Source organism: Pinus tabuliformis, chromosome 9 (genome assembly GCF_031772625.1).
Source record: "Pinus tabuliformis cultivar Carrire ecotype Pingquan chromosome 9, CPIR1, whole genome shotgun sequence".
In the NCBI taxonomy this organism is placed as follows: domain Eukaryota; kingdom Viridiplantae; phylum Streptophyta; class Pinopsida; order Pinales; family Pinaceae; genus Pinus; species Pinus tabuliformis.
The window spans coordinates 471271904-471296098 of NC_142307.1; the positions used below are offsets into that span (position 1 = coordinate 471271904).

Below are 24195 nucleotides of genomic sequence, written 5' to 3' on the forward strand. Positions count from 1 at the left end.
CTGCGGAGGGTATGTGTGTGGTTTTTCTGCTTAAAGCTCATATATAACTCCTAGAAATCCATTGTGATTGGGCCAAGTGCGCGCAGCCATTTAGCACCGAGGACAATGTCGCACCCTCCCATGTGTATGGCAAACATGTGGGTCTTTAACTGATAATTCCCCATTTGAAGTTTGACATTTTTACAACGGCCTTCACATTTCATTGTCCCCCCATCAGCAATTTGGACCTGGAAGTTAGAAACTGCTCGGACAAAACAATGCACTGCTTCTGCGACTCTTTGATGGATAAAATTATGTGTACTTCCACTATCAATCAAGACTACTACTGGGCGATGCTTAATAAAACCTCTGATTTTGAGAGTTTGGGGCGAAGAAATCCCTGCCAAAGCATGCAACGAGATAACTGGTTCTTCAGGTACATTGTCCTGCTGGTTGTCCTCTTCTTCCTCCTCTGGTTCCTCAAGTGGTGGGGCTTTCTCTGATGAACTGTGATCAGTGACATCGATTTGAAAGAATTTGGGCTCCTTGCATTTGTGCCCGGGGGAGTATTTCTCATCACAGTAGTAACATAATCCTTGCTTTCTTCTTTTCGCCATTTCTGCGGGTGACACCTTTTGAACCTTGAGTGTTTGGGTAGTGCTTTGAGCCTGTGGGGGGCGACCGTTGGCGATGAAATTTGGGTGATTGGACTGGGCCACTGACGCACGTTCTACTTCACGAGCTATCCTGCAAGCTTGCAACCATGAGCTAGGGTGGTGTAGTCAGACGTGGGCTTGTATGGCTTCTTTGAGACAACTGACAAAACATTCCATGTAGAACTCATCGTGTAGACCTCTAGTGCAGAAAGCTAAGGCTTCAAAGGCGGCAATATATTCGTTCACTGTTCCTGTCTGCCGGAGCTTAGTGAGACGACCCACAAAATCAGATTCATGGTCAAAGCGATCCATACAAGCTTTTTTGAATTTCTCTCAACTCAAGGGCCTTCCATAGCAATGTTGATGCCATTGCCACCATTGGCATCTTTCATTGTCCAAGTACATGATACCCACACTAAGCTGAGGCGCATCATCCAGGAGGTAATTCAGTGTGAAATATTGCTTCATTTGTGCTATCCATGCAGTCGGGTGAGAGCCATCAAATTTATACATGTCTAGCTTGGGTGGTCGCAGATGGGATTGTTGGTGGGTGCCAAAGAGGTGAAGACACTGGCTAGACCCCCCCTCAATGTTTTCCTTGCCAATATATGCCTCCGTGCGTGCCTCCACCTTGCCCTTAGCGAGTGTTGCATTTAAGTTCTGCAGCTGCAACACGACCTCGTTCAATGTTGATTCAAGTTTGTCAATCCTCTCATTCGCCATAGCTTGAGCTCTAGTTTGTACCATGCACCGATCCGATGTACTTGAAATTTGGGACTGCCCGAATTTTTTGGCACTAACAATTGAATGGTACCACCTTGCTTAGCTCGTCGTCCTGATTCTGATGGGCTAAGTCACCAATAAGCGCCCTAGGGGGTCTCAAACCTTTTTTTTTTTTACTCCGAACAAAGTTTTACTCCTTGCTTAGGAATACTGCAGTAGCCGAATCCCAGAAATGTCAATGCTGCCAAAAGTCCTGCGAAAATCATGCCTAGGTATAGGAACCCACACAACTACTCAGATCTGGATGGCGGATCTGATGGACCTGAGCGATCTGAATGGCTGATCTCAGAGATCTGAACGGCGAAACTAAGTGCTGCTGTGGATCTAATGGATCTGATAGATCTGAATGGCTGATTTGATAGATCTGAACGACGGAACTGATTGCTGCTGCAGCGAAAAACCCCACTTGCGAGATCTGATCTGGCAAAGATTATGCGTGATCTAGAGACAGATCAAGGAACTATGGTCTCCAGGAGTGTTAGGTGCTACAGATCACAATATACATAAGGGTCTGACAGTAGTACTCGACCCAATTTTTCAAGGCACTAACCAAGGAGGATCAATCGTACCCTTAGCCGTACAACCCGACTACCTTATCGTACATGCGAGTAATCTCTCCGAGTGCTGTTCTCGGTGTACTGTAGTAGCAAAACGACCGACGGTTTATCTATGGCGAGGTTTCAAGAGAGTTAGGGGGCTTTCGATATACCCAGAGGGTACTTGGAAGACAGTCCGTGCGCGGTTCTGTCTAATGTGCTACTACTCGAAGGGGTACCCACAGGGGTTACAAGGGAGTCCAACAAGCGTGACCACCTCTTGTATTTCCTGTGTGCATGCCTCCCCAAATCCGCAGGTTTATGCACTCAACGACAGATCCCGTGGTTTAAAGACGCCGGAACACGTCTCTAGCCAAAAAAAAAAATTGCTAAAAATTGGAGATCCCACCGGCCCTGGAAAGCACTTTGATACCACTTATTATGCTCTTAACCTGCAAGACGATACCAGAATACCAAATATGCGAAGAAATATACCTAGAACATAGAACAATGAGAAATAACAGCAAGTATTTTATTATTCAGAAAGCAATGTTCACTTGCCTCTTCGAGGGGGCAACCTCTAATAGAGCTGAGCTCAATTACAAAATAAGACACGATACTCCTCGAGGGGAGTCTCTATCCTTGATATAAGATTCATACATGCAATACCATGGGGCAATACCATGGTTCTTGTTAATACCATGGCCCATTTGCAACTAACTGTGGTCCCTTCATTAAATGCGGGTTAACTACTTACAATTATTAATATGGGCTTTATTGACTCTACAACTATGACTCAATCCTATTACATAAATAAGGGGGTTAGGGTTGGACCCTAACATGAATGCGGGTTAACCACTTACAATTATTAATATGGGCTTTATTGACTCTACAGCTATGACTCGATCCTATTAGATAAATAAGGGGGTTAGGGTTGGACCCTAACAACGTCACTCAGCGTGGCTATGCGTTCCTCTGCGTCAGCTTGCGTGAGGGCTACATCTCTCCTCTAGACTGCGTCTCTCTCTGCGTAGTCTCTCAATGTCCCTACATCACCCTCGTCCTCAGTCACTGACTGCTGCTGATGCCCTCCTCTTCCTCCACCTGCAACTCTCCCTCTGAAATCAATCTCCTTCTCTTGAGAATTGATTTTCCTTGAGATACTGAATATCTACCTGTGTGTCTCCAAATGATCCTCAAGTCTTGTCTTATACTTTCCCTGTTGATGAATCAACGACCGAAATTAAGTCTCTAATCAACGGGTAAGATTAAAACAAACTTGATCCTCGTCTCTTGGAATCTTCTCACCCTTATCTGTTGATTTTTGGTAGCATCGGATGTGCTCTAGCTATGAAAATTGGTGGTGAGGCTAAGGCACATGAGATCTCCAAGACCCAGAAATCGTTTGGGGAAATTCCACCTGGATGGAGAGATATTAAAATAATTAATATTTTTAATAGTGTATCTAAGTCTAAACTTGGGAAAATTAAAATATTAATGGGTAGTAATAAAAAATAGGTGAGAAAGTTCTAAATAACGAGGATCAAGCCAGATCTAATCTAAGCCGTTGATTAGGGACTTAATCTCAATCGTTGAATCGACAACAGGAAAAGTATAAGAAGAGGCTTGAGGGTCAGTTGGAGATACACCAAGACACCAAGAGAGATTAGTTAGTTTGATTTTCTGGGGCGAGGTTTGCTGAGGAAATCGAACAAGTGATCAGTTGCAGTGAGGAGCAGCTCGACAGGAGGTTGAGGAATACATATCAGAGAGGCAGTAGAGTGCCGGAAGAGGCAGCACAAAGCCTAGGAGGGCTGACGCAGAGGCAACAAGGGTTGACGTAGAGGCTAAGGAGGCCAGCACAGAGGACGCAGAGGGCCAAAGAGGCTGACGCAAAGGACACAAAGAGCTTCAGAGGTTGCGCTGAGGTGATTCAGTGGGATAGACGCAGAGCCAGAGAGGGTGACGCAGAGCCAGAGCGGGTGACGCAGTCCTTGAAGGGTGATGCAATTCCAGAGGAGTGCGTGGAGCAGCTTTTGTTGTCCAGCACAAGGAACAGCCGGAGTCACCGTAGGATTGTTCATCCAATTGCTGATCAACCGGAATATCTGTCTTCGGATAGAGGTATTGCTGCCAAGGAAATTCTCTGAAGGATGAGCCATTTCTGGCACCCTAGTTGTGTTCAGAAATCTGCTTAATAATAAAACCCTCTATATGCTGCATCGGTTTTCATGCATTGGCTTTTTTCCGAGGACGATTGTCCAAAAATAACGGTGTCCCTTGTGATGTCTCAGTTTATTTCAGTTGTTGATCTGTATATTTGTGAAGGCTGCAATTGTGTTTATTTCGATGTTTATATTATTAAATAACTTGTTAATGTAAATAACAAGTAGGAGATAATAAACCAGATATTGCAGTAAGGGTTTCTGATGTGTTAAATTCAGGAATTTTCACATTATCTTTATTAATACCCATTAATATTTTTATTTTCCTAATTATAGACTTAGGAACCCATTAAAAATATTAATTATTTTAATAACTCCTCATCTGGGTGGAATTTTTCAAAACGATTTCTGGGTCTTGGAGATCTCACATGCCTTAGCATCTCCTCCAAATTTCAAGGCTAGAGCACATCCAATGCTACCAAAATCAACACTCCCACTTAGCGAGGAATGTGCTCTAGCAATGCTTCACCATAGAAGCATCACACTGATCCTCTACATCGGTCCTCTGTGTTGATGCTTGGCCTGCTGCCCCACATCCACTGCACTGCTGCTTCCTGTATTGCTGCCCATGACACTACCACTGCCACTGCTACATCTGTACTGCAACTCCCTCTCAACATGCTGCATCATGCTGCCCATAGCACTGCCATTGCCACTACTAATTGCTGCACTTCAACTCCCGACACTTATCCATTTTTGCTATTGAAATGGATTCTTCATCATCCCCATCTTCTCCATGAAGTAAACAAACTTTGTTCTTCTTAGAGCCTTGGTGAGGATGTCTGCCACCTGTTCTCCTGTAGGAGTGTACCTCAATTGTATTGCTCCTCGTTGGACACAGTCTCTGGCAACGTGACACCTGGTTTTAATGTGCTTCGACTGATCATGAAACACTGGATTCTCAGAGAGCTTGATGCAACTCTGATTATCACACAAGATCCTGGTCGCTTCCATCCTTCTCCTGAATAGATTCACAAGCAATTTCCTAAGCCATATGGCTTCGCACGAAGCTGTGCTAGTTGCCATATATTCTGCTTCAGCTGAGCTCAGAGCCACGAATTTCTGTTTCCTACTACACCAAGAGGTCATTCTTGATCCAATGTTGAAACAGGACCCAGTTTTACTTTTCTGATCTACTAAACTTCCAGCCCAATCTGTGTCAGTGAACCCACTCAGCCTGATGTCATTGCCTTGGGTGTACAATAGTCCATGCTCGACTGTTCCTTGTATATACCTAAGAACATGTTTGGCTGCTGCCCAGTGCGCCCTCTTGGGTTCCACCATGAACTGACTGAGGGTGTTGACAACGTAACAAATGTCTGGCCTAGTATTGACCAGATACATCAGGGACCCTATAAGCTGCTTGTACAAGGTGGGATCAACGTCTTTATCTTCTGATGCATCAATCTTCTTCCAGTTGGTGATCATTGGAGTAGCCATAGGTCTACAGTCCTGCATCCTGAATCTCTTCAAGATCTCTGTAGCATATCTCCCTTGTCCAAGGAAGATCTCACCCTTTTGCTTCCAAACTTCCAACCCAAGGAAATAATGCATCTATCCCAGATCCTTCATGTCAAATTCTGTGGCTAGGTTCTTCTTGCAGTCTTTGTTGATCCTGGATGATCCTGTCAGGAAAAGATCATCCACATATAACACTAGGATTAGAGGATCATTCTCTACGACAAGATAATAGAGATTAGGGTTTGCGTCACTCTTGAAGAACCCCATCTTCTCCAAGTAGCCATCAATTCGACCGTACCATGTTCTAGGTGCCTGTTTAAGCCCATACAAGGCTCTTTTTAATCTGCATACATGAGATTTCTTCTCATGTGTCTCAAAACCCTCTGTCTGTTCAATGTATACTTCCTCTTCTATTACGCTGTTCAAGAATGTCGTCTTGACATCCATCTAGTGAATCTCCCACCCCATCTGTGCTGTAACTTGCAAGAGATATCACGATTCTAATAGAAATATACCTGGCTACTTGGGCGAAGGTTTCTTCGTAGTCTATCTCTTCCTTCTGAGCATACCCCTTAGCCACAAACCTGGCTTTGTATTTCTCCACACTGTCATCGACAGCATATTTAACTTTGTAGATCCATCTCGAACCTACCACTGACCTGTCCTGAGGCCTAGTTACCACTTCCCAGACATCATTGACCATTATAGAACTGTTTCCTCCACCATAGCATCTACCCATACTTGATGCTGAATGACCTCTTGAAAACTAGAAGGTTCCCTAACCTGAGCTACTAGGGCCTGGTATCTATCTGGCTCTCTTTGCTCCCTTTTATCATTCCTGGGTGCACCAATGAAGTCCTCTACATTTCTTAGAATCTGTCGGAGTTCCCAGCTTGTTCTTCCACTGGTAGTGGGTATATCTATCAACTCTTCCTCTTCTTGAGATTCCTCCTGTTCTGGTTCTTTGTCTTTAGGAGAATTTCTGGTACTAGTTTCTGCTGGTCGAAGTGGTTGGACCAATGGATCATCTTTTGAATGCTCCTCGGAAGGAATTTCTTGGGATTTCCAGAAAGCTCTGTCCTCCATGAACTTTACATCCTGCCGAACTACTACCTTCCTACTCCCTGGAATATAGACTTTATATGCCTTAACATTCTCTCTATATCCCACTAGATATCATTTCTCAGCAGTTTGATCTAATTTCGTTTTCTTTTCTTTGGGCACACAACAATATGCGAAACTCTCGAATATCCTGAAATGACTGACTTCAGGTCTTGTCCCGATGAAGACCCTTTTTGGAGTGATTTTGTTGAATGCCCTATGTGGAGTCTTGTTCTGGACATAACTACCGTGCTGCATGCTTACGCCCACAGGAATTTGGGCATATCCTGATCATACAACATTGCCCTAGCTGCTTCCACAATAGTCCTGTTTTTCCTTTCTGCTACTCCATTCTGCTCCGGATTGTAAGTCTACTCTCTTCTCTCTTCTGATGCCTTCCTTAGCGCAAAAATTGGTGAAGTCCTTGTCAACATACTCTCCACCATTGTCTGAGCGCAACACTTTTATCTTCTTTCTTGTCAGATTCTCCACTAGAGTCTTGAACTCTTTGAATCGACCAAAAACCTCATCCTTGGTTTTCAGAAAGTAGATCCAAAGCTTCCTGGAATGGTCATTGATGAAGGTGACGAAGTATTTGGCACCACTAAGAGATTTTGTGGACATCAGTTTGCAGATGTCTGAGTGTATCAATCCTAGAACACTCTTAGCTCTGTTTTTGCTTCTAGAAAACGTTGCTTTGGCATACTTGCCCGGAGTGCACCCTCTGCATACATCATCTCGTTCGGTACTTAGTTCTGGAACTTCTGATACTGTTTTCCTGAGAATTCAAAGAGCCTCGTGGTGTAAGTGTCTCATCCTCCTGTGCCATAGTTCATTCAAATCTTTGTCTCCATTGCTGCCTATCAGTGCCATTAGTGATTCTATCTGTAATCTATACATCTTGTTACCTCTGATTCCAATTTGGGCCTTCCTTTTCCAACTCGGGTGTTTGACATATACTTTCTCCTTAATGAAGAAAACGTCATAGCCCTTGTTTTGAAGTTGAGATATGAAGAGTAAGTTCATCCCCAATCTTGGCACATGCAGCACATTGGTTGCTTGAAGCTGCTCTCCTGCTTCGGTTTGAAAGACTACAATACCTCTTCCTACTGGGGTACACTTTGCCTTATTTCCCATGTTTATTTGAAAATTCATTATTTCTTCCTGATAATCTGAAAAACATTCTCGAATTCCGGTCATATGTCAAGAAGCTCCACTGTCTATATACCAAACCTTAGAGGAGGCAGAGCTTGCTAGGCAAGTGACTTCTTCTTCCAATCTGGAAGCTAACATAGAATAATCGTGATCCATATCCCTTGTGCCTTCTTTTGGAAATCTGCGTGAGTCCCTTTGAGTTGATGCCTCTGCATCATGCTCTTGAACCATATTTGATTCTTCTCTCCTGTTGCCGGATCTCTGCTCTGATACCATGTGAAAATTTCTAATATGAAATTCTACGGCAACAACTGATTTATTTCACCTACTTATTCTTCACAATAAGTTATTTACGAAATCCCTTAAGCAAATATTAAAATAAATTCTACTGCAACTATCACATAATTACAGAGAGAAAATACATGCATAAGAACCAATCACATCGACACAGTTTTTTTTGGTCAATTGTCCCCGGAAAAAGCCAATGCGAGAAAACCGGTGTGGCAGATGAGGGTTTTATTAATCTTCAGCAACAATCGATTTTACAAAGAATTATTTTCAGAGAAACTGAAAGAAAACACCTGAGACTTTCCCCTGGAACCTTTCTGACACTTTGGAGATCCTTCTCCCACTCCTGCATCACCTCTGCATCACTCTGCTGGCTCAAGGTGGCTCTGCGTCCCTCTGCGTCAGCCTCCGTGAGGGCTACGTCTCTCCTCTGGACTGCGTTTCTCTTTGCGCAGTCTTTCAATGTCCCTACGTCACCTCCTCCTCAATCACTGACTGTTGCTGATGCCCTCCTCTTCCTCCACCCTGCAACTCTCCCTCTGAAATCAATCTCCTTCTTTTGAGAATCGATTTTCCTTGAGATATTGAGTATCTGCTGGTGTGTCTCCAAATGATCCTCAATTCTTCTCTTATAATTTTCCTGTTGATGAATCAACTACCGAGATTAAGTCTCTAACCAACGGCTAAGATTAAAACGGACTTGATCCTCGTCTCTTGGAATCTTCTCACCCTTATCTTTATTAATACCCATTAATATTTTTATTTTCCTAAGTTTAGACTTAGGAACCCATTAAAAATATTAATTATTTTAATAACTCCTCATCTGGGTGGAATTTTTCAAAACGATTTCTGGGTCTTGGAGATCTCATGTGCGTTAGCCTCTCCTCCAAATTTCAAGGCTAGAGCACATCTGATGCTACCAAAATCAATAGGACATTCAATATTTCCTTGTCTTCTATGAAATAGAACAATATTGGCCCAGGATCTGAGTGATAGCTATATGATAGAGGTAGAGATCATGCTTGGCTTTTGCCCATGTGGTAATTTATAAGTCCTAGCCATCATTTTCATTTTGATTTTCTTTTGTTTATCTTGTGGCTATCATATGCTCTTTCTTTTTCTTTTAGCTGCATCAACCTCCTAGGGTGCATTTCTAGGCCGTACCCAAGGTATGAGGATGTGTGTATTCTAAATCCCAATGAACCAGTGGTCAGTTGACTCAAAGAAGGGAGGTGGAATAGGGGCTCATAATTTAAGATGGAAAGTAGTAAGTATGGAATAAGGATAGATGGAGCACTCTATCTCAATCATGGCTTCTCAAGTAGCGCCCCTTCCTAAAGCCATAGGGGCAGTCCCACTAGACTAGGATAGAAACTAAACCCCGCATTTAAGGTGAGGGAACAAGACCACGACCAAGACCCTTCCTTCTTCCAAGTAACCCTATAATCCATGCAAAAACACCCAAATGCAAACAGGCATAAGCATCCGATTGCATAATGAATAAAGTACCTTTTGATCTGAGGCCCACCTTCCAAAATGTGCTCTTGATAAATGGGCGAGGAAACATACAACTACTGCAGATGGCGGAGATATGAATGGCACGCTACATCGGCTACAAAGTGGTTTGTAGGGGTTGCCGGTTGCCGACTAGAAGAATTGAATAGGAGAAAATTTCTCCTAGGGGTCACCCACTTTGGTAGGTAACAGGATGGTTAGATCATTTTTGAATTCGGCAAATTTGCTAAGCACTCAGAGATTCATATCGTGTTGTATCATCAAAGATGATAGCTCCAAGAATTGGGAAAGATGAGAAGACATTACAAGTCAAAGAAAAAAATATCAAGCCTTTCCATAAATATGCTTTGCGACTTGAGGACAAAGCATTTCTTAAGGGAAAAGTAATGTAATGAATATAAAATTATAAATATTATTAAATAATAATCAGTAAGTGATAATTAGTAACAATGAAAGGATGTCTTTTGTAATCGACATGACTCTTCATGAAAGGGCACTCTTGCTTAGGTATTTATACATGCTCTTATTTGTAAATCATCATATCAATTCTCTCATAAATTATATAATATATTATTACTCTTAAATGGATTCCTTTATTATATTCCATGTCTTTTGGATAATTTATTGGTGAGCCAAGTTAGGGTATCACAAGGAACTTGGGTATTTAGAAATATTGGTAATTTGGGAGTTCTATTGTTACAACGGTGTTGAAACGCATGACGAGTACTTACAAGAATCCAGCTTTTTAGAGGAGAGATGCTGCATAAAGAAAAAATCTTCTTTTATATTTTGTTGTTGTTGTCGTCAATCAAGCTTAAATAGTTAGAATTGTAGCATTGAGAGGGTGTGTATTAGAGAATGAAGCTCGGATATGAATTAAATTTTAATGTAATAAAATGTAATAAAGGGACATCTTACATGGCCTTAATATTTAATTATGATGGGCATTATTTTAATAGATGTCACTAGGAGAAGGCAGTTAGATTATGCAGTTATGTTATGCAACTGCCTATTAGCTAAATAAAAGAGAACTGATATCATTGTAATTAATGACTTTACTGTTAATAAAATTCTTGTTGTTCTTATCCTCCATTCTATTTCGTGTATGACACAGAGCCAATTTCATAACAATAACAGTGTCAGAGTCTGGTTTTGGATGCTCAGCTACAATAAAGTGATTTTGAAGCTTTGTCATAGTTTTAATATTTTGAACATTTGTGTCATAAGCACTAGATTTGTATTTTGATGTTGGATGTACAGGCGCAAATGGGTTGATGGAGAGCAAATTCAAGCACTAGCATATGATGTTCCCATACCTGGCTATGGGACAAAGAATACCATCAGTCTTCGTCTTTGGGAAGCAAAGGCTTCTGCTCAAGATTTCAACCTTTATGCCTTTAATGAAGGACAATATGAGAATGCTGCACATCTTCACTCAAAGGCTCAACAGGTACAATGTATAAAAGATTAACCATTTTTTTAAATACTTTGTTCTTCTTGGTCATTTCGTGTTCAAATTGTGGCATAATTTCAGGAATTCTAATTAAACATTTGCTAAAAACATAAGCAGCCTTATTGTGGCATTATTATCATTGTGCTTTTAAGTTTTTTTGTTCATGATGATATTCCATGTGACAACATAATATAATGTGATTTGTGATGTCCATCTTACAGAATGTTTATTCGTTATAATTTTGATAGTCTTGATTGGAATTCAAGGCAGAGTTGTTTTGCTTTTAAATTCAGATGTAACAAGCTTGACAATTTCTTATAGATTGCAATGCAGAGTTTTGTGAATTACTTTAAGCTGTTGTTATTTTACTTTAAACCATGGTTTTCTAGGAATTTTGTTTTTCCATTTGTATAAAGGATCATGTACTATAGTAAATTCAGAATTAGGAAATGGTCAAGAATTGAGTTCAAATGTTGTAGTTTTGGCCTTATGTCACATTGTTTTATGTATACGTTATTCTGTTTAGAATTGTTTTCTTAGGTTGATATTGCATCTTCTAAACACTCCTATTGCTTATAATAAATATCTGTTCTTATTTCCAAAATATTACAGATCACCAATATTTCATTGGGTTGTTGGAATGACGATGGAGTGTTTTAGCCATCGTTGTGCATGAGTTATCATTCTCTTAGTTCATTAGATATCGTATTTGTCGTTGAGGCTCATGCTAGTCCAGTTCGACCACTGCCAAGCATAGTAGGTTACCAGTGGGAGTGTGGTAGGGGGATAGTGTGTATAGTGTGTCTCACCAAAGAGTCCCTTCACGACAGGGTGTCTATGGTCACTTTTATCACAAATTTTACCACCTTAGTGCAAAGCCCTAACAAAGTGCTAAGACTAGTAGAACACTAGTATTGTTGCCACTATCAACTAGGCAACAACTTCCATGATTTAGTGAAGGGCAAGTCCAGCACAAAGGAGGCTTACCTAATAAGACTTAGGGTTTCTAAGGCAAGACCCAATCAAGGTTACCCACCAAAATGGGTAAACCCATAGGAGAAAACTTTTTCTCCTATTCATGACAGCCAGTGGGTCAGCCAGATAGCTAGCAGCCCCTGACAGCCACCACTAGATGATGATATGCCATATATCTCCGCTACTTGCATTAGCCACTTGCTTCTCACCCTTTTGGCATATGCACATGGACTAATGTTGCACGAAGCGGGGATGCGAAGCGTCATTTCCCAAAAATCTAGGAAGCGAAGTGTCTCGAAAGTGTCTACTATATATATATTTATATTTTTTTGCATTTATATTTAAAAAAACATCCAAAATACCAAATTAGTTGTAGAAGATATGGAAGCATTCATATTTGTACATAAATCAAGATAGATATGGCATCCATTTACATTAATGATTAATTATTCGAGCATCAACCATTTAGATGCATCAACCATCTACAATCTAGATTCTTATTCTCTTGTCTAGCCTTTTGCCTCTACCTTGATTGTCTAGGGATATTAGTCAACATTTCCCAATTTTGATTATACGACCTAATCCAAGCCTTAAAAAATGGTAGAAAAAGCTTAACATGCTTGATCGATGATTTTGACTTTGGTTGAAAGGTAATTTTTTGCTAAGGGCATGACAAAGGAGTTCACCAATTAACACCACCAACACTAGGGTACATATAGGGCTTGGTTCTCTTGCTTAAATGCTAATCACATATCCTCATACATGATATAATCTAATGAAATGCCACAATCTCATTGATCCTGAATTCCTAAAAACTGTTGAGTCTGCTGAATTTTGAATAGGATATCAAATTCTATTTTCTCCATATGAAGTCCGATGATGTTGGAACTTGGAACCACTCTCAAACATCTTGAGTCATTTCATGGTAATGTTAAAAATTACTTTTACTTTAAGAATATAACATCAATACGAGGGAGCATCTAGGAAGCATTTAAGGAGCATCAAGGGAGCACCTTGGGAGTGTCCGAAAAGCCCCAACCCAACTTAAGTCAAAGAAAAAATACAAAAAATATTTAGAGCCCTATGGAACCGCCTGTCTCCCTTCGAATCTGCTTGGGACCTGTACGGATCTGTGCCCAATCTGCCGTGGATCCATTGTTGGATCCATGGTTCGGAAGTCCAAAACGCGGATCGGGCCGACACAGTTTCGAATTTCCAGGAACCTGACCCGATCCGCGGATCTGACGATGGATCCCCCACAGATCCGTACGAGACACGATTCCTAGTTTGGATTCTTGGGAGGGGGGTGGGGGCATTGCGTGCAACACTGACATGGACGATGGTGGGCTTCCACTCAAAAGGTACTTTGGTCATTTTACAATCGGGTGCTTACACTTGTTTGTTCTTGGGCATTTAGTATGGACTATGGGGTGATTTGGAAGAAGGGATTTGACTGTGGTCTTGTTCTCTCACCTTAAATGGGGGGTTAATATTCGATCCTAGTCCAGTGGGACCTCCCTTAATGGCCCAATTGGTATAAGAGGGGCACTGCTTGGGAAGTCCTGATTGAGATAACGTAGTTCCATCTTCACTTATTTCATAATTGACCATTTCTACCACACATTACAAGCCCATATTCCACCTCTATTCTTTGGGTTCAACTTGTCATTGGATCTTTGGGATTGGGTACTCATATGTCTACATACTTGGGTATGGCTAGTAAACTTTGACTTAAGAGGTAAATTTCCCAACCATCTTTTGCATTTTACGTTTTTCTATTTTTGTGGTTTTCATATGCTTTTACCTTTCTTTTAGTTGCATCAACCTCCGGGCCAGGTTTCCTTGCTTAGACTCACAAATTTGGATGAAGGGTGCCAACCTCAATGACCAATGACCATTGGCTCAAAGAATGGAGACGGATATTAGGGAGAGATGGAAAGTGGTAGGTATGAATTGTCATGGGCACACTACGTCAATCAATGCTTCTCCAATAGTGCCCTTCCTAAAACTTGAAGGCCTCAAAGGATGTTTCATTGGACTTAAGTCAAGGACTAACCTCTCAAGTGAGGGGACAAGAATATAGTCAAGATCAGTCAGTTAGCTACTCTGCCTTGTGATCCATATTAATATGCCCATAACATTAAATGAAAGCACATGATTGCAAAAATGGTTAAAGTACCTACCAATGAATGACCCACCTTTGTTCAAGAAGAAGTGCTAGATGGGGGAGAGATCTAACTGAAGCAATAGGTGGAGGAATGTGGCATAATGTTATGTGCTAATCAAATAGGGTTGCTTGTTGGATGGTTGTCCAAAGAGGAGAAAAGTTTTCTCCTCGGTGTTACCCACTTTTTGGTGGGTAATAGACCTAAGAGTGGAGTCTAAGAGAAACGGGCATGGCTTACCATAATAGGCATGTTACTGCAAAATATAGCAGGCCTTGGAGAGGGAAACCCTACAAGGTGTAAACTAAACCAAGAAGCAACAATGGGTCGTGGCCTGTAACACACCAAAAGTGGGTACTCCTAGCAGAATTTTTCTCCTAATCATCTTCTTCCAGCCAATAGCCAACAACCCTCGACAACCACCTTGTAGCCGATGTGATGTGCCATTTTATCTTTGCCACCTGCATCAACCATATGTTTCCTTGCCCATTTGTCAAGAGCACATGTTAGAAGGTGGGCAATCTAATCCAAAGGGTATGTTATTCATTGTGTAATCGGGTGCTTATGCTTGTTTTTCATTTGGGAATTTGGCATGGATTATTGGGTGACTTGGAAGAAGGAAGGATTTTGACCATGGTTTTTTTCCCTCACCTTAAATGGGGACAGTTAATAGTCATCCTAGTCCAATGGGACCTACCTTATTGGCCCATGGCTTTAGGAAGGGCATTACTTGGGAAACCTTGATTGAGATAGCATGGTCATCTAAGAAATCGAATTTGTTGCATACCCTCCATGTGTCCCGAATTAGGCGAATCAAACATGATTCGGTGGGACACTTGTCCTCTGAATGTGTCCGAGCGTGTCCCACACGTGTCCGGGTAATATGTCCCACGTGTCCCGATTCTGGGACACGCGTCCCCTTGAATAGCGTGCTGCACGACACATAAAGGCCGGTTTTGGGTCATTTCTCCCTCACTATTCTTTGTCTCTCTTGCTGTGGGTGTGTGGGAGCGACTAGCAAAGGGTTTGGGAGCATTTTGGAGGCGATTCAAGCAACATGTAAGTGCATTTTGTTTCTATTTTTTTTTGCATTTTTATTACAACAGTTTGCATGTGCATTTTTTCTTTATTTTTTTACAGCATTCATGGCTCAATCAAGGGCAGCAGGGAAGGGGCAAAGGAAGGGGAAGAATGTCCCCATTGGAGATGCCCCTCCTATTCCAATTTCATTAGGGTCTGCAAGTGTTCCCTCTATTGGAAGTGGGGCTGCAACAACAACTTCAAATGTTGAGGGAAGAATTAATTTAGAAAGACAATAGGCTCAAGAAAACAAATATCCCTTGTGGAAGTATGTCACAAGAGAGCAAGGGCTAGGCAACAGGTTGAAGGGAGGAGGCAATGTTGCTTGGAAATGAAACTATTGCAACAATCATTTCATGAGCACTTATTACCATGTGAAAGCTCATTTATTGGCTTTACCAGGTTGTGGAATTGGAGCATGTACATAGGTGTTTTTAGCTAAGAGGAAAGAAATGGAAAAAGAGGCCAATGTTGGTGTGGCATGTGAAAAATCGGTTACTCGATTCATATTGCAGCAAAACTGATTATATTTCTCCTATTTGTTAATCACTTGAACAAATTACTTGCAGTTTTCTACAGCAAATATTGAAATACATACATTGTAGCCTACACAAAAATAAACACTGCGGAAACTAAATACTGCACTTGAGAGAAATATACACACACATCAACATAGTTGTTTTTGGACAATGTCCATGGAAAAATCCGATGTGAGAAAACCTATGCAGCAGTTGAGGGTTTTAATTATTATGCATTAGTAAATCTGAGTACAAATCGTTAGATGCCTAAACTAACTATTCGATATAGAGAAAAGTTGGCAAAGAGTTAGTGAGAAAAATCTCACACTGATTCGGGAAATCCGACACTGATCAGGGGCTGGCTGGCTGGCCCCACACTGCCTTTGCGCAGCTTCTGCGTCAATCCTACGCAAATCTGTGTCACATTGGCTGGGCTGTGTGTCACCTCCTTTGCTGATCTCCTGCTGTCTGGAAATTCGACCTTCTGGCCCTCCGGTTTCACACCCCGGCTTCTGGCACTAGATTTCGACCCTCCCAGCTGAATTTCGAACTCCCTTTGAAGCTTTGCGCTGCCTTTGTGTGGCACTGCACTACCTCTCTGAGATGCTCTAAGACTTCTTTGTTTTGCACTCTCCAGATCTGGAAAACTCTCCTTCGGACTACTATCCCTGCCCCTCACTACAAGATCACTCGATCTCACTCTGGTAACTAAACGCTGCTACTCTTAAGAAATTTGATCTCTGATCTCTCATTCGATGTGTTCTCCAAGTGCCCATCAACTCCAATGACCAAGATTAAAACATAATCAACGGCTAAGATTAACTAGGAGTTGATCCTCATCTTCTTCTAAAAGATTCACACTTGATTTAATTAATACCCTTTAATTAACCAGATTTCCTAAGTTTAGACTTAGGGAACCATTTAAAAAAGTTAATTATTTTAATTAAACCATCTCTAGGTGGAATTTTCCCAAACGATTTTTGGGTATTGGAGAATGCATGTGTCTTAGCCTCTTTGCAAAATCTCGAGGCAAGAGCACATTCAATGCTACAGAAATCAACACTCCCTCTTAGCGAGGAATGTGCTCTAGTGCTGCAACCTACTAAAGCATCACTCTGTCTCTGCACCATCTCCTGTTGTGCTGCTGATGTCTGGCTCTACTACCCACCAACTACTGCACAACTCTGATATGAGCTGCATCTGTGTTGCTGCTGACCCTGCTGAACTGTTGCCAACTACTGCATCTGCACTGCAACCCTCTCTTCATCTGCTGCTGCTGCAACTGGAATATCTGCAACAGAAAAGCATCCAAAATACTGAACCAACTGTGTTCAGTATGATGCATCCATCATCCGAGTTTTGACTGCTGCTAGCCTCTGCGCTGTCACTGAAGCCTCTACATTGTGCCAATTGCACTGCTGTCAACTCTGCTCTGCGCTGCTTAGTCTCAGACTGCTACTAGCTACTGCATTTGTCACTCTGGCACCTAATTGCACCAACTTCCACTGATCCATCTTGCCACTGCATGTCTTGGGCTCCTGTAGCAAGGTATTGGTTCATGAGGTGGACCTCCCCAAGAATCCTGCCAATCCTGTTGCTCTCTGGGTCTACAACTCCAGATCACCCCACCTCACCCCTGGAGGTAGCTCGACGATCATGGCAAACTATTCCTTCAGTCTAGAGGATAGCCTGTCAATCTTTGCGGATGTAGCTTTCTGATCCTGCTTTTCCTGCTTGTCCTTCTTTTTGAGAGGACACTGAGTGTTGTAGTGGCCTAACTCGCCACACTTGGAGCACTTGATCTTCGAAATATCCTTCTTTCTTTTGCACTGCTCTTGTTGCCTCTTTGATGCAAGGGCCATGTCTTCCTCTTCTTTCACTTGCTTCGTCCCACTGCTGCTATTGCCACTGATGGTGGCCTTCACCAGATTAGGGCTCATCTCGTCCTGCTGCAGATCAACCCACACACATTCCAAATTTGGCAATTTTTCTCTGCCTAGGATACTCTGGACAAAAACTTGCCAATCTTCAGAAACACTGTTCAGCGCTAATCGAACAAACTCTGTAGGTTGGGGCACTAATCCTACTGAAGCCAATTGCTCTTAGACATCCTGAAGCCTTGTGAGGAAGGGGTCTACACGTTCCCCTTTCTGCATCCTTGTGCATCTTAGCTTCTCCTCCAAGTACATCTTTCGCTGCTCGGAAGATCCTTCGTACAACGTAGCTAATGCCTCCCACATCTGTCGGGCAATATCTTTGCCAGCGATGCGAGATACCACATGATCTCGAACCCCATCGAGAATGAATCTTTTAGCTCTTGCCATCTACATCGACATTGGCGGGTACAACTACCACACTATCGACCTAAGTTTTGAGATCGTGCTCATGTAGAAGGCAGGAGATCCTAGCCTTCTAGATCACACAGTTGGAGGCTCCGTCCAACCGATCTTGATCTCTCAACCTAGCAGATGCCATCTCTCCTAAAAAAGTCAAACTGCTCCCTCTTGATCTCCGCGCAACTGCTGCCCAGTTATTCGCACTCCCTTCTGGAGTGAGAAATCTCGCACACAACTACTACTGCTATGCTAGAAAACTTCAGACTTCTTGGCTGGAAGCCCTCTGAGGAAGAAATTCCCTCAATATGTGCTATTCTCTCCTTCTGACGCTATTTTGCCAGCGATTGCTGCAAAATAACCGTGTCCCAGCTGAAGATCTACTCTGCAAGGAAAAATGCGTTGTTCCCTTCTGCCTCTGGAAAGCTTCGATTTGGAGAATCGAATTTCTCTGTCGACTCACTCAGAGAAATCAATATCATTCAAAACTTTGACCTTCCTGGCCCAAGGATTGCGTTGCCCCTGGGGTTTTGAATTTCAACCTCTGCAATAATTTCGAACTCCCTCTTCCTTTTTGCAACTAAGCTCTTTTGCTCACGATTTGTGCTCTGATACCATGTGAAAAATCGGTTACCCGATTCCTACTGCAGCAAAACTGATTATATTTCTCCTATTGGTTTTATCACTTGAACAAATTACTTGCAATTTTCTACAACAAATATTGAAATACATACACTGTAACCTACACAAAAATAAATATTGCAGAAACTAAATACTGCACTGGAGAGAAATACACACACACATCAACGCAGTTGTTTTTGGACAATGTCCCCAGAAAAACCCATGCAGGAAAATCAATGCAACAACTAAGGGTTTTAATTATTATGCAGTAGTAAATATGAGTACAAATCGTTGGATGCCCAAATTGGCTATCCGATACAAAGAAATGTTGGCAAAGAGTTAATGAGAAAAATTTCACGCTGGTTCAGGAAATCCGACACTCATCAGCAGCTTCCTATGCAGATCTGGGTCACATTGGTTGGGCTCTGCATCACCTCCTCTGCTGATCTCCTGTTGTCTGGAAATTCGACCTTCTGGCCCTTCAGTCTCACACCTCGGCTTCTGGCACTAGATTTCGACTCTCCCAGCTGAATTTCGAACTCCCTTTGAAGCTCTGCGTTGCCTCTCTGAGCTGCTCTAAGCCTTCTCTGCTTTGCACTCTCCAGATCTGGAAAACTCTCCTCCAGACTACTTGTTGACCACTACGTGTCAACTACCCATAGCAGTACACCCCCTTTTCTTCGCAAAAGGGATAGCGCTTGATCGACGTGTTCGTGCCATTCGACAGTCATCGTCGACCTGATCATGTTACGTTGTAAACCCAGTCTGCATGTATACATTGTAAATAATCTTAGCAGAGTTGAGTCATGTATGTAAATTGCCTAGGTGGACCTAATTTTCTAGTGATAATTTAAGTTCTAGAAGGTTTTTTGTCTCACTGATCCATGATCGGCAGACTTTTTCTTCAGCCTAACTCCAAAGCCGGAATGAATTTTGTCATTAGAATCTTAGGGGAATCCTAGTGCGTTGATTTGCTAGATTATATTTTGTCGCAGAACTGGGTGGCCTATGAGGGTCTATGTCAAATGGGTGTTTCCCCCTTTAGATGTAAAATTGTAAAAGTCATGATGTAAAGTGTCTTGAGGGTTAGGAAATGTTTTAATCCCCTCATAGGTCCTAAGTCCTAAGTCCTAGGTCCAAGGTGATTTTTCCAAAGGGTAAGTTCGAGGATCCATTTAAAAATAAAAAATAAAAATTGAAAAAATAAAATAAAAATTGAAAAAATAATAAAATAATAATAAGTCAAATTTTTGAGTAAATAAATGCAAAATTTTATTGATATATTAAAATGCATTTAAAAATTCGACGGATGAGATTAAAAGAAATCTTGATTCTCATCGACGATCGAGATTAGTTTGACATGGATCACTCGAACTAGCTGTTGGGAATTTTTCCTTTAAATAAGGTGCTAGGGGTCATTTGAGATCAGATTGGATCTGAGAGTCTGGTGCTAAAGAAAGCTCTCTTGTAGTCATTTTTTGTGCAATAAAGAAAGACTTTGGGGTTAAAAATCTCGCTGGTGTTACTCTTCTGAAAGTGCTGTAAGATGATTTATTTTTCTGCATAATTTTATTTTCAGCCATTGATCTTAGCTTGATGAAGATTGATTTAGGCACAGGTATCTTGTCTAATCTTTGGGGTTTGAATGATAGTTTAGATTCTGAAATATAATGGCAGCTATCTCCATTTGATCTGGATTTCACTATTGTTTTCTCCCTCTATGTTAATGGTTGATTTTACGTTATGCAAGAAATCTTAGTTTTGAGTTTACCGGGCGTTAGGGGAAGTTTTCGGCTGAACCAGCCAACTCCCGGGTTGTGTTTTCTGAAAGAGCCTAGCCAGTTCTTGATCCCGGGCTTATCATTTGAATTTTTTTTTTGTGAATGAATGCATGAAGGGTTTTTCTAAAGCATCTCACATTAAATTAAAATTCTGAAAATATTTATGTGGCATAACGAGAAATCTGGCTATTTTAGAGCTTGCAGTCTGTGAATACTGTAATTATTTAGCTGATTTTAGAATTTTTAGTTTCATCCTTGCACATATTGTTTCTGGGTATTTTGTTTTGTCATTGCAGGTTGCAGAGCTGAAGAGGATATTTTTGTTTAAAGCCAGATCTAGGCCCTGGAGGGTAAGATCTGGCCTTAGATGCAACTCTTGCAGGGGTTTTCTGGAAAAGGTTTATGAAGAAAATTCGAGGTTTTCCAAGCCATTTGATTGCTGGGGTTCATAAAAAATTGCTTTCCAGGAATATCAACCAGCAATTTTGCAGTCCAAGGGTTTTCAAAATCATTCATTTTCAGATCTAAATTTTTTTGAGGGTTTCAGGAAATCTGAAGGAGAGCAAGTTAAAATTTTTATTAAGATTTCTGGAAAATATTTAGAGGTTCTGGTGGAAGTTCTCCTGTCTGCTGCCTGGGTTTTCAGTCTTTCTGTTGGCTGAGGTCATTTTTCTAGCAGAAAATTCTGATTTGTGTATGCTGTCTTGGGGTTTTCTGGAAATTTCAGCTCCTCTCACCCTGTTGCAAATCAAATCCCCTTCTCCCGCAGCTGTCCAAACCCTCATAGCTGCTCTCCCATCTCTCTGCAGCTTATCAAGCCCTCACGCAACTCCATTTCTGCACTTCTTCCCTTGCTGTCCACGCATGACCCCTCATACCTGTTATTCCCCCAACCTTCCTCACGCTGCTGCAAACTTTTTTTCTGCTGCTTTATCCATGCCATTCAACTTCCCTTGCCACAACCATATTTCTCTAGCGTCACTCCATCCAAACCAGCAAAAAAAAAAAAAAATCGATTTTCAAGACTGGATTGCAGCTCTAAACTGCTGCACGCACCTGCACCTGTGCACAAAAATATTAAAAAAGGGGAATCTCCACGCTGCAGCATTCTCCCTCTTCTGGCATCGTCCAGCTATTGCGTCCATTTTTTTTCTGCTATCGCTCCCCACGCAGCTCCCTCAGCCGCTGCCGTTCCTGCACACGCACACCTGCATACAAACAACAAACTCTTTTTTTTTCTTTAGCGTATGAGTATTTGGGTCACGTTTTGATTTTCCATTTTTTGATTTTTCCTTTGGACTAGGGTTAATTCCTTTCATCGTTTGTATTTTCGTTAGCTTAGGTTTTTTGTTAGGTTTGTTTTATTTGGGGTAACGTATGTATTATTATTTCATTAACTTTTAACTTTGACTTTGTATTAAATAAAAAATAAAAAAATAAAAAAAAATATAAAAAGTTTTCTTTTATTTAGATCTTATATGGTTTCATTTTATATAGATCAGGTATGTTTTAGTTAGAATTTAGTTTAGATTCTAATTTTAGTTTTATTTCATAAAATATAAAAATCATAAAAATTTACTTCATATTTCGTTTAGATTTATTTGATTTTAGGAATAGATTTTAATAATTTTAACTTTTATTTAGTTTAGTTTAATTTAGAATAGTTTTAAGTTTTATTTATTTTAGTTTGTTTTATTCTTAGAAAATAAAAAATAATAAAATAAAAAATAAAAAAACTTAAAAAAGTTAAAAAGTTCATTTTTATTGGACTTTTGTTTAAAGTTAGATCTAAAAAATAAAAAATAAAAAGCTTAATTTTTCTAGTTTTGTTTTGTTTTGTTTTCATTTAGATTTAAACTTTTTTAACTTTAACAAAAAATAAAAAATTTTATAGTTTAGAATTTTCTTTAGATTTAAGTTTTATTTATTTAGATTTCTGTTTTATTTGAAAAATATAAAAATATTTTTTGAGAAAGTTTTTGCCAGTTTGAGTCTTGGCTCAGGAATTTGTTATGTTTTATCTTTTCTGCTGAGGCTAAAATTTTGATGTGGGAATTAATGTTTATCATTTTTTAACATGCTTAAATGTTCATTCGAAGATTAACTACATGAATGTAATCTCTGGCTAGCATCTTACGTGGTTGTTTAAAGCACTTTAACTTTCGAAATTTTAATTGCTGGAGTATCATTAAGCCATTAAGCATTTATTGATTATCTCGCATGTGGTAAAAGTTAATCTTTGTTGTTTGATGGTAAAACGATTGTTAATGAGTTCATATCTCTGCAGCATTTGATAAATAATCGTTTAATCATTTATTTTATAAGGCACTGGTCTTTTAACTTAATAAAATCAATTAAGTGCTTATTTCCCCTCGTGTCTCCCAAACCAACTGGTCCCCAGTTGGTTATCCATTATCCCATAGGTCTCCCAAACCAACTGGTCCCCAGTTGGTTATCCATTATCCCATAGGGTCTACCCCCCTTAGCCGCGGGAGACAGGCTTAAACGGAGAGATCGGGGATCAGGGTGACAGCCCCCGGTCTGAGCGTTGTCGTGACAATCTGTGCGACAACACTATTATCCTTGCCCCTCATTGCAAGAAGATCACTCGATCTCAGTCTGACAACTCAACGCTGCCACTCATTCGATCTTTAATATCTTATTCGATGTGTTCTCCAAGTGCCCATCAAGCTCCTTCTTATAATCTCTGGTTGGAGCTCCAATGGCTAAGGTTAAAACATAATCAACAACTAAGATTAACTGGGAGTTGATCCTCGTCTTCTTCTAGAAGATTCACACCTGATTTAATTAATACCCTTTAATTAACCTGATTTCCTAAGTTTAGACTTAGGGAACCATTTAAAAAAGTTGATTATTTTAATTAAACCATCTCTAGGTGGAATTTTCCCAAATGATTTATGGGTATTGGAGAATGCATGTCTTAGCCTCTCTGCAAAATCTCAAGGCAAGAGCACATCCGATGCTACATAAATCAACATGGCAAAGGTGGCTGCAACATCTAAAAAAACAAGAATGATGATGCCCTTCCAGTCTTGACGAAAAGCAGCAACAAATTTCCATTTGAGAGTTTTGGTGGGGGACAAACAACAAAAAGAAAGGCAGTGGCACTTGATCCAATGGACAAGATTTTTAAGAAAGAGAAACTGGAAGACCTTGATCTTACCAATGACCATTGCATTCTTTCTCTGTCAGAACTTCATATCCTTTAATGTTGCACGCTCACCTTTATTTATTGAGATGTGTTGAGCTCTAACTCAAGGGGCTCCATCAGGGTATGTGCCTCCTGGGTCAGAGAAGCTTAGAACCACATTGTTGACTAAGGCAAAGAAAGAGGTGGACAAAATTCTTGAGCCCATTATACCAATGTAGCCAACATCTGGGGTTAGTATTATTTCCAATGGATGGACAGATCTAGCACGCCACCCACTCATCAACTTCATGGTGTCTTCCTTGAATGGTCCAATTTTCTTGAAATCAGTGGATGCACTTGGACAATACAAGGATGCACAATATATGGGTGAGTTGTTCATTAAAGTTATTGAAGATGTA

At 40.8% G+C, this 24195-nt stretch overlaps 1 protein-coding gene across 1 annotated transcript in view; it reads left to right on the top strand.

The window, feature by feature from the left end:
- The window catches only part of LOC149149237 (alpha-glucan phosphorylase, H isozyme-like), a 319983-nt gene that overhangs the window by 120826 nt on the left and 174962 nt on the right, over positions 1-24195 (top strand). Inside the window, exon 7 of the mRNA XM_089440496.1 lies at positions 10960-11149. Within this exon, the coding sequence (XP_089296622.1) occupies positions 10960-11149 (190 nt within the window). The remainder of the gene's footprint in view (positions 1-10959; positions 11150-24195) is intronic.